The sequence below is a fragment of the Blennius ocellaris genome (assembly GCF_963422515.1).
Source record: "Blennius ocellaris genome assembly, chromosome: 13".
NCBI lineage: Eukaryota > Metazoa > Chordata > Actinopteri > Blenniiformes > Blenniidae > Blennius > Blennius ocellaris.
In genome coordinates this window covers 18,886,827-18,898,404 of record NC_137662.1, presented here as the reverse complement: position 1 = coordinate 18,898,404, position 11,578 = coordinate 18,886,827, and the positions used below count along the sequence as shown (strand labels likewise).

Here is an 11,578-nt window from a genome sequence, read left to right as displayed (position 1 = left end):
CAGTTACACCAAAAGCGAGCCACACGCCAAGTCACGCTTTGCTTGTTTTTCGCAGGAGTTGCAGGAGGAAATGATTTCCAGTGGTGCTTCTCGCAAGTGAAAGGAGCGATAGATGAAGATGTTGCGGAAGGTATGTGGCTAACGTTAGCTACAGCGGTTGTTCTTGAATGTGCTTTCTGGTCGCGCCGCGTGGACGCACGGCTTTTTACTTTCTGGGCAGGGGTCGCGGTTGTTGCGAGTGTGTTTGTGGATCGGCTGCACACACGCCCTTTGCCTGCGAATGAGCGTGTGTCGAGACCTAGCGGGATGCTAGCTCGCTAGCAGCTATTAAAGGGGAGCGACCGCGTCCGTGACGTCAATGTGCTGCGTCCATAAATTGTGGAGTGACATCATGCTTGTTGTCATTCATACGTTCATTTCATTAGCGATTGCGCGTCTTGTCCGTCTTATTTATCTGCCATTATGTGAAGTTTGAGCACTGCCACGGGGACCAGATAGCACTGCTACACTCACTGTGTTGGTGGAAGCTAAGCTCTTCGACCAAAATACACACATCCTGCTATATATGGAGGGGTTTTCCCTCGGCCTACGACACATAGTTTCCTATTTGTGTCTGTCACAGACTTTTATCCAACTAAACTATTTTTGACAAAATGTCTTTTTTTTTTTCTTTTCTCCATATTGACCCCACAACATGTCCAGAAGCATGCTGGAAGTCCCGCACTTATTTCCTTCATTCTCTAGTCTCATCATCTTCCTTGTTGCTTGTGCTATATGCCCATCTCTGTAAACCTCCCTCGGGTACCCCTATTTATGATTTTTAACAAACTCATAAGATGCATATGTTTGTCTGTGGATGCAATGAAACTCAAAATGTGTACAAACGTTCAAAAATAATATTTTACATAAACGTCATGGTGTAAGTGCCTATTAACCCAACATCCAATCATAGTGCATAGGTCACGCTTCACTGCTCATCAAGGCCTACATCTAAAAATATTAAAACTCTTCAAAAGTTCTGCCGTTGGTCTTAGAACGGCAGCCTTGCTCTCCATCACCCTCCCATTGAAAGTGCGAAAGTGACTGTGAGGCCAGCCAAAAACTTGGCAGGCTATAAATCAGTAGATTCATCATCAAACTGAATCTGCATGCAAACAACGGGAAGGGGTGATTAAGTAATGCATATCACAGGGAGCTGCCGTCCAAGTCCTTTATAAGATGTTGGATGTTGTCGTCACTGAAATCCTCAACTGGGGAAAGTTTTTCATGAAGCCCGATCAGTCTGACTCACCCCTGTTTATTTTTGTCTTTTCAGCTGACATAATATCAACAGTTGAGTTCAATTACTCTGGAGAGTTACTTGCAACTGGAGACAAAGGAGGCAGAGTAGTGATATTCCAACATGAACAGGAGGTAAGATTCTTATGACATTTTTGTTTACAAAGCAAATCAACGTCATCTCAAAGCACACTCTGTACATGAGGGTCAGGACTTCACGCTTGTTCGATTTAGATTCATACACACACCATATGAAGACAAACACATGGGCTCAGAAGGGGTGTAAAGGCAGATTTACAGGAAGAAACCTCCGAGAGGTGGGCAGCCACCTTCCTTGAGCAGTTTTGGGTGGAGGGTAAATTCTGGGCATGGTCGTCGGGTCAGTATCACGGAAGCCAGCAGCAGCCGACCTCCTACTGTACAGAGAGTACAGGGAGAGAAATGGTATTTTGTTTTGGGGGGGGCACAATGTTAAAGAAACGACAAATTTGAAATTATACAGGTTCACATGTCATTTTAAGACTTAAAGTAGTGACATACATCACCACACTCGGCGCTGCTTCTGTTGGAAAAGGGACTCCTATCAGTTTTCCATCCAGCTTGTAGGAGCTAGGGTCAAAATTTGCTTACTGTGTTACTTATTTAATTTTTTTTTTTTTCCCTTAGTCCAAGAATCGTCCACACCTCCGCGGGGAGTACAACGTCTATAGCACTTTTCAGAGTCACGAGCCAGAATTCGACTATTTGAAAAGTTTAGAAATCGAGGAAAAGATAAATAAAATAAGATGGCTACCCCAACAAAATGCTGCTCACTTTCTACTTTCAACAAACGGTAAGCTTTTGTTTGTTTCTTAAACTGCACTTTGAATACGAATACATTGACTTTGAAACTGTGTAACTCAACTTGAACCGCTTACATCTCCTTGTCAGATAAAACTATCAAATTGTGGAAAATAAGTGAAAGAGACAAACGAGCAGAAGGTTACAACCTGAAAGACGAAGACGGGCGACTCAGAGACCCCTTTAGAATCACCTCTTTACGGGTACGTTTGATTCCATCTTCCACGCATCTGAAACAGGCTTGTGCTTTGGGCTCTTCTCTAACCATACATGTGGATTATTTCAGGTACCAGTACTGATGCCAATGGGTCTCATGGTAGAAGCAAGCCCTCGGAGGATCTTTGCAAATGCGCACACCTATCACATTAATTCCATTTCTGTAAATAGTGATCATGAAACTTACCTCTCTGCAGATGACCTAAGAATAAATCTATGGCACTTGGAAATCACAGACAGAAGTTTTAGTATCCTTTTCCAGTCGCTTGTTCGACGCTTGGCTCACTGTCTTTGCACTGCGTTGTTGTGAAACACCAGCTTGTTGATTCCTTAACGGTGTGCTCCCAGATATTGTAGACATAAAGCCCGCCAACATGGAGGAACTGACAGAAGTAATTACAGCTGCTGAGTGCCATCCACACCAATGCAATGTATTTGTGTACAGCAGTAGCAAAGGCACCATCCGCCTGTGTGACATGCGAGCAGCGGCGCTCTGCGACAGGCACTCAAAGTGTAAGTACTTCTCATGTCGTCCTGTTTTATTTTCCTCCCAGTAATCAGTCTGTCAATTCAAACATTCTTACAGTTGCTGTTTCTTTTCTTCTTCTTTTTTTAACATACCGATTGTTCCATTTGGATTTGTCACAGTCCAATGAGACTGAGTGTGACTGTAGGAAGGGTTTTGAGGTTTTCTTTCTTCTGTTTGCAGTCTTTGAGGAGCCGGAGGATCCCAGCAGCCGGTCCTTTTTCTCTGAGATCATCTCCTCCATCTCAGATGTGAAGTTCAGTCACAGCGGACGCTACATGATGACACGTGACTACCTCTCTGTCAAAGTTTGGGACCTCAACATGGAGAACAGGCCAGTGGAGACGTATCAGGTGCGTACAAAAGTTTTGTTCCCTATAATAAAGATGTATAACTGGCATCAACCCTGTATTGATGGATCTGCAGGGTTTTCATTTATACAAGTACAGCTTTCAGGTTTTGAAACAAAAGGCGTTTTTTTAAGTTTCCTTTAACATCTATTAATCATTTAATCTACTCACAACCCTCAAAATGACGATCCAAATGTATTTATATTCTCAAAAAAATTACAAGAAGTATGACGTAGTATTATTACATACAAACTAAAAACTGGATTGTTATTAAAAAAACACTTTTCCAATGAAACCTGTGCTGAAGATTGTTTTAAGGGCGTTTTACTGTTTGGTCAGATCTGAAGATGCTGATGCCGTTTGATTTTTATTTTTTCTTCACTTTGGTTCTTTTTCATTTTTCATTTCCTTCTTGGGCTTTCATGGCCAACATGGTGGCTTATAGAAGAATTTACGAGAAATATTGCAAAAATCTACATTCAGGCCAGTTTGTAGGGCTGCAGTGACTGACTGCGCACAATGATGATGTGCTGTTGCCAGGCAACCTCTTCACCACCCGAGTTGGCGTGCGGCGACATTTATGATTTGGAAAACTGTTGAATTTGTGAAAATTGTTTGAAAAGTGAACCGTTTGAAAACCAATTTCAACATCAAATAATGCATCTTAATACAAATCCATGCAATTTAACGATACATGATTATAGAAAAAAAATTGAGAGAATAAAGCATGAGGTGTAGCGATTTGTTGCAGACAGCTTGTTTATTTACCAAAACGATAGGCTAAGAAAAAAAAATTGTAAATATCATTATCCTTCTGTGATTATCATTTCTCAATTCAATCAGAAATAATAATATGCTTTTTTTCCCCAAGCCCCTCAAAAATAAAAAAAAATTGGTTGGTTTGCCATTCATTTAAAAACAGATGTCATTAATTCGTTAAAGAATTGGAGGCTCAAATGTCCCTAAGATGATGAAAAGGCTGTTTTACCAGAAGAATCAAGTTGTGTTTGTTGTTTCAGGTCCATGAATACCTTCGCAGTAAACTCTGCTCCTTGTATGAGAACGACTGCATCTTTGACAAGTTTGAGTGCTGCTGGAATGGCAGTGACAGGTACGTGACGACACAACGCCGTTGATTCATTCCACGACGTTTAACCCCCCCCCCCCCCCCCCCCCGAGTGCCCCGTAGTGGGTTGGTACTTCAGATGGATTCATTCCCCCCTCTCTCCGTCAGTGCCATCATGACCGGCTCCTACAACAACTTCTTCCGAATGTTCGACCGCAACACCCGGCGGGACATCACACTGGAGGCGTCTCGGGAGAGCAGCAAACCACGGGCCACGCTGAAGCCGCGCAAAGTGTCCACCGGCGGCAAGAGGAAGAAGGACGAGATCAGCGTGGACAGCCTGGACTTCAACAAGAAGATCCTCCACACTGCGTGGCACCCCAAAGATAACGTGATCGCTGTGGCAGCCACCAACAACTTGTACATTTTCCAGGACAAAATCAACTAGAAGATTTTGGGGCTCCAGAGGATAGGGCTTTTACCGTACCTGTGTAGTTAAGCCTACTACTTGTCTATCTGTATAAGAAGAAACAGCCTTGTTGTCCTCCTGGTGAAGAATTCGAAAGCACGTGTCTACTTTTTTTTTTTTTTTTTTTCTTTTTCTTTTTTTTTTTCTTCGCCAACAGGAGGTTGATCCATAGGCCTGTTTTATTTTGAGTCTGAGCTTAGGTTGTTTTTTTGCCTTTTGGCACCAGGGCAATCAACATGCCCCCCACCCCCCCTCCCCTCCCATCCCCCGACCCAGAAAGTCCAATTCGGGTCTAATTGACGGAATGGCACTCCCTAGAGGTCAAACTCTTGAACGTTGGTGTTTGTGTTGACATTTTAAGCCTTCATTTCACAATTTAACGACAGAACTCTTGGAACTCCTTAAAATGACGTCTTGTCAAGGTTGTACCATCATTTCAAAGATTGCGGGCCCTTCTGAAGTGCGGATCAATGGCCGATAAACCTAACTGTAACATTCCCCCATTGGCCATCTACTCTGGCCAGACTACTGGTGGAAAAGGCCATGAATTTGGAAAGTGGACTTTTTCTTCTTTTTTTTTTTTTTTTCTCCCATCCCTTTTTCTTATTTTACCCCAGTCAATACGGTGACATAATTTCACTGACTGTATCTACTCAAGTACACCTTGTCATCCACATAATAAAAGAAACTAAAACTACAGATGTGTTTTTAAATTTAGAAGTATGTATTAAAACATGTTTATTGCTTTGCATGTTTTTATGTTGTAGAGGGGTGGAAACATGTCCAGTCACACCACTGTCTTTTTTTTTTTTTTTTTTCTTCTTCTTTTGAGCAGATCTCAAGCAAACTTGTTGAGGAAATACTACTTGAGGGCAACCAGTTTGAGAACCACTGTTGGGAGACGACGACCGATGATGTGTTTGTGTCAAGAGATTAAGTTTTAGTTTTTAAACATGTTTTTGTCTTTTCAGGATGCAGGACTGGAAACTAAATGGCACAAGATAGGGTCCAGGACAAAGGGAATCTGCAGCCTTAATACCTACTTCTATCAGTGACAGCTACAAGTTTTGTCCCCAGACGTTTTACAAACCTCATGTGCATTATTTGTAAATCCTATTTTATAGATTATGTCCTCATATACTGCTGCTATACGTGGCGGTCTATGAAAACACACCCGAGGAGGAAAGTTGCACATCATACAAGTTTATGTGATAGAGTGCCTCCGAATCATGTAACAAGTAGGAAGTTCAAACAGGCCTCGTACATGTGCCCTTACTCATAGGGATGTCACTCAAAATTTGAAACCGCATATTTCGCAAATGTGGATCTTACCTGTGTAGTTGTGAATGCAGAAATGAAGGTTGACTACACACACAAAAAAACATACTGATACCATTAAAACAAACACATAATGCATTGTCTTTGTCCATTGATTCCTAACATGGTGGCAATGTATTCACTTGTTTATTATTTTGACCAAAGTTCAATAAAATTTTAATTGTGTTCATCTGCATGTTTTTTTTCCCTTTGCTTTTATATATAAATTTATCCATGTTCCCTCTAATAAGTTTTCGACTCCCATCACTTATGTTTGAAACGTTTATTTGTGTCTGGATGAACAAATCGACCATTTCTGTGCCCCTCCCCCCAAAAACAACAGAGCAATTACTTCAACATACAGCAAATTATGCATTAGGAAGAAAAAAATTAAATAAAAAAAACAGTCCAATCTGTTTTTTTCTTGATTCACAGCTGATCTTAAAAATACAAACATGTAATCATTGCAATTGGGGAAAAAAAAAGGCAATAATGTATAACATATATCAGGTCCCTAACGTGCAGATTTAAGGAGCAAGAAGCAGCAAAACGTTCATCTCCACGACAAAGCAGAGAGCTGCGGATTGGTCACTGTTGTTTTCAGAGGGGAAACGGCAATGACAGATCGACAACTCTCTCGGCGAGTGCCGTGAGCCATGTGGGGGCTCTCCCTTTAACTGAACCCAGCCACATGGCCACCTCCTCCCTTCATCGTCCCAGGGTCCAATTTTAAGGCATGCCAAGATGGTCATGTGACGGCGACAAGGTGTTGCAATGTTTCACCATCGCCGCTCAGTAGGTGTTATGGGAGGTTAGACGTTTCCCGATATATATCCTGCGGGGAGAGAAACAGGATTGTGAAATAGCACAGTGGCTGGGAATAGTACGGAACAACATATTTACAAAACATGCAATGCCCAATACTCTATTCTTCCTTTCTAGATTAAAGCTAAAATCACTCGACATCTTTGACATGCAAATCACTTTTGGTGTTCGGAAATGACTTTCTGCCGGCGAGACACTGATCTTGTTCGTTTATCCAACCATGTACTACCACAAACAATTGTTTTGTAGTGTCAATAATCCCCTCCTATATTTTACAATTATACAAAATGTACTCAAAGTTTATTACATGTAAATTAATTGGACCAGTCTGTGAAAAACAAAACTGGAATGTGTCACTTTGAAACAAAAATAAATAAATAAGACAACCACTCAATTATTCATGCAAGTTAATAATTGAAGGTCCATTTGCATCAGCGCTGATGGCAAACAGCGCAAAGCAGATCTGTGTTCTCCTGCATGGTAATTCTAAATAGCACATCTGTACATTAAAGGACTTTAAAAGACTTTATTTACATGTGCAAGTGATGCACAGCAGCTCTGGTTTTAAAAAGCTCTTTGAAGCGAGAGCTCCAAGAAAGTGTTTTTAAGTTTGAAGATCCTGCGTGGTGACTATAATTAACCATTAAACGTTCTTGCTTACCCTAAGCCAATAGCGAGTATGTGGGAAATGATTAAAGAGGGAAGGAAAAGCTTCAGAAAGTCGGCAGACAGCACGCCCCCCTTCTTCATGACACTGGTGTTCCTGATGCTGAGAGTGGTCGAACGCTTCGGGTGTTTCAGCAGGAACTCCCTACGGGGCAACACATTAATATTTCATCGTTTTTGAATCCATTAAAATCGATGAGAGTCGGTTTAATGTCACACCGTCACCTTTGCTCCCAAAGACATCAGTTTAAATGTAATGGAAATGATTTACAAGTCAGATTCATGTAACATTATTGACAAAATTGCATTCAAGTTACGATTAATATCTTTATAATCATTATACTTGCTGGAGAATTTAAAATTTAAAGATCTCCACCTATAGATAATCATGTGAATGTTCAGAAATGACTAAATTACTGAGTGGCTACATACTTTGGTGGGTTGTTCTCAGGTCGACTTGACCAGTCCCAGATCCAGTCAGCGTTTTTCTTCATTAAGTTCTCCACCTCCCGTCTTCTCTCTTGGAAGTCTTCATCAGACTAGAAAACAACAACATGAGAGTGAAGAATGGTCAGCATCGGCTGACCTCCCACGGGTGATTAAAAACCAATACACTGTAAAACATCTTATCAGATCGGACTGTTTGACTTGTCAGGGCAGGAAAAACAGGGCTGGGATGAAACAGTTAATGATGATTCAGACATCTGTGTCCCAGTGAATGTTTGCATGGCCTGTCAGGACATGTCGAAGTGCTGTTTACATAATGGAGACAACAGATTCTGATGTCGGTCAGCTTTACCTGCGAGCTGCTGCCTTCTGAGCCTCTCCACAGAAGAAGTGGGGTCTGTGCTCTCATCGGACTGTTGTGACGACATATAAAACACACTTAGAAGATGACAGTCCTTCATTGTCTGCATTATTCAACAAGCAGAGTGAAAACACACACACACACCCATAGTCCTTCCTCTTTTCTCACAGACCTGTTGCACTGGGAGCTTCCCCTGGAGCTGCTTCGGCCAGACTCGTGTTGTGCGTCCAGCAGCATTTTCTCCAGGTCGGCCTCCTGGATGGAGGTGGTGGGGATTTGCTCTTGGCTTCCATGGTGACTGCTGGTTTTGGAAGAGCCACTGAAATGCAGCTCAACCCAGGAACCTGAAAGCAGATCCACAGAACACGCATGAAACCCGGATGGGAAATTACTCAGCAATCTGGCCTGAGAAAAGAAGAACAATGAACAGATACACACTGTCCTTGACTTGAGTGCAACTTTGGTTTTGCAACAGTAAATATCATCTCCTACCTCGTGCAAGGGCCTCCATTACAATTCTACTAAATCCCTTATAAATCATGTTTATTCATCACACACACACAAACAAACACACACATACACACACACACACAAACAAACAAACACACACACACACACACACACACACTCACACACATACACAACTCATACTTACACAAGATTACGATTCCTGACTGACCCTTACAGCTCCCTTTTGTTTTCCTCAGCTAACACCGCCTCTGCTAGCTTCCCCACTAGAAACCAGCGTGCAGATGTTGATTTGTTTGATGTGATGTTGTTCTCGTCAGTATTTACCCTGCAAACTCTCGTCGGATGAACCGTCCTTCTGGAGCGACATCGTCCCGCGTGCAATCGAGCGGCTTCGCGGCGTTTTCGGGGTCTCAATTCGAACGAAATGGAGGCGAAATTTCTGCGAGCGGCTGGAGCTCCGACCACCACAATAACGATGACGCAACGCTTTGTTTATCTACGACGTGATTGGCTGAGAAAGGGGGGCACGCACTGCACGTACACTCCGGCGACGGCGCGCGCATGCCTGGTCCAACCTCAATGAATGAATTAGCCAAATGTAATAAGTTTGTTGTTGTTTGTTGTTGCTTTATTTAAACGTAACAACTTAAAGAAGTAAATACGGCCCTGGCAAGTCCTTGTTTTCAGTTTGGGGTTAATACTCTGTTTGATGGTAATTCCATGCACCTATCTGCAGGTGGCAGTCATAACCTATCAGATTATCATGTCCCTTCCGCGAAAGTGCCCCAAAATAGAATAGAATTCCCATATTGGACATGCTACTGCATTTTCATCATTCTACAAACAATAATGGATGGGATTTACCTCAGACAGTGTGATTCCTTAGGTCCAGTGCCTTCACATGCACTGGATCACCTGAACTGCACCACTGACCTGCATCTGCAGCACACAGACTGCAGCGACCACTTGCAGTGGCTTACATTGTGTGCTTTTTTTAGTGCAATGACTGCTGCAGTGTGTGTCCTTAAATGTCTGTCCTCAGCTGAACTGTGGCTCTGGAGGAACTCTACTGTATATTTACTGAATGAAAGGCTTGACAAAGGGATGCAAAGTTCACAGCCTGCACCTCTCCAGTTGTCTTTTTGACTGATTAGTGTGGGGATATCTGGTGTTTGCCCTTAATAGGGGCAAGTGACCATATTTGTTATTTCTGTTTATTTCTGCTACTTCTAAATTAATAACTGTAGATCATATTTGTTCAATTGTTCTGCAAAACATTCAGTGCTCCATCTGGAATTCTTTGTACATTTGCTCTCGTCAGCCATGTTTTACCTTCCAGTCACTTCTCCTGATTGATGCATTATCTTTAAATGACAAATTCATGTTGGAAAAACTGAGCTCCAACACACTTTGTACAGATTAAACTTTACATGCTCTTTCTGTCCTTTTCTGTGGGTTTTTACTTTGGGTCTTCCAAGTTACTGTATAATGGCAATATAGGTTTGAATGTGTGGGTAATTGTCAGTCATAGCCATGTAAGGAGTGATGATGAGCCCTGCCCTTTATGCACAGTGTCACCCCCACACTGGTGAATGGATGGATGGATAAATCTGGACAGTCATAGAAACAAATTGATAGATAATAGAAATTCTGAAACGCAGACGAGATATAGAAAGTTAAAAAATAGATTCTTGTACAAGCAAGAACACCTGTTATATCCCAGATTAGAATAATAGATTTTGAGATTCATGTATCAATAGACAGCTATTGTTATTCACTGGAGTCATGAATGTTGAATGGAGGAAAATCTTAGAAAATGAAAACATCATATTGGAACTAAAATTTATTTGAGAAACACTATTTTGACAAATAACTACAGGAAATTATATTCAGCGCTGTACTACAACATCCTCACATCTCTCTGTATTTCAGTTCATCATCTAAGTTATGAACATGAAAGTATCAGGTTCCTGCAACATCCTCTAATAAAATGTCAATAATGTTGATTCACACGTACACTCAAAGTCCCCAGAATACAAGACTTTATCACAAGTCATCTCTCAGATAATATTACAGTCTGTTACTAGCGCTGTCACGGTTTATGAAGGAGGCAATATTGCCTGTTATTTTGTTATAAGTGTTATGAATGCTGTGTTTCACTCCACATCCCAGCTCTCATTCCAGCAATGTTTTCTCCAAATAAATAACAGGAAACATGGATTCAATGTTTGTTGGTGTGCTGTCTCTCCTTTTCTGTATTATCCTTCACCATGTGTGTTATATGGTTAACCAAACACTATGTATAAAACATGACATCTAATTAATAACGTGCAATAAATAGATATATTTTCACACATATTACCAGTAAAACAATCCCACTTTTCACATATATGAGCTCATTGGCGCAATGAGCAAATAACTAACGCAGAAAATAAAAACACATAAAACATCCCAAACACAATGTCATAAACCACAATCAGATGAAATATGTAAACAGGTAAAGTGAGGGTTAAAATTAAACTGAAAACATGGTATGGCTTGACAGAGAAAGGTAGTCTCTCCCTTTGGCCATTCATTTGAAGCAGAAATTATCCTCTGGAAATCTCACATTGATTACCACACAATGTTTTTGTCTTGGAGGCAGAGGAGAGTAACATTCTGTCTTGCATCAGCCAGACCAAGCAAGCGATAATAAAACAAAATCCCAAGAGATATGAGGAATCTATCATTGATGAGAGAACAGTGT

General features: G+C 41.4%; 2 protein-coding genes across 2 annotated transcripts in view; one reads left to right on the top strand and one right to left on the bottom strand.

Moving 5' to 3' along the window:
- Nucleotides 1-6,196, top strand: part of LOC308138535 (serine/threonine-protein phosphatase 2A 55 kDa regulatory subunit B delta isoform) — a 6,468-nt gene extending 272 nt beyond the window's left edge. The window contains exons 2-10 of the mRNA XM_080507695.1: nt 56-130; nt 1,316-1,413; nt 1,945-2,110; nt 2,209-2,321; nt 2,405-2,582; nt 2,683-2,847; nt 3,044-3,213; nt 4,230-4,321; nt 4,445-6,196. Coding sequence (XP_080363821.1) covers nt 56-130; nt 1,316-1,413; nt 1,945-2,110; nt 2,209-2,321; nt 2,405-2,582; nt 2,683-2,847; nt 3,044-3,213; nt 4,230-4,321; nt 4,445-4,724 — 1,337 coding nt within the window. The 3' untranslated portion in view covers nt 4,725-6,196. The remainder of the gene's footprint in view (nt 1-55; nt 131-1,315; nt 1,414-1,944; nt 2,111-2,208; nt 2,322-2,404; nt 2,583-2,682; nt 2,848-3,043; nt 3,214-4,229; nt 4,322-4,444) is intronic.
- Nucleotides 6,197-6,340: 144 nt separating this feature from the next.
- Nucleotides 6,341-9,290, bottom strand: LOC308138190 (BCL2/adenovirus E1B 19 kDa protein-interacting protein 3-like). The gene is made up of 6 exons (XM_080507202.1): nt 9,157-9,290; nt 8,534-8,705; nt 8,353-8,413; nt 7,986-8,092; nt 7,549-7,698; nt 6,341-6,897 (listed from the first exon to the last, which is right to left on the bottom strand). Exons 1-6 carry the CDS (start codon nt 9,197-9,199, stop codon nt 6,855-6,857), a joined length of 576 nt encoding a protein of 191 aa, XP_080363328.1. The 5' UTR covers nt 9,200-9,290; the 3' UTR covers nt 6,341-6,854.
- Between the last annotated feature and the right edge of the window lie 2,288 nt (nt 9,291-11,578).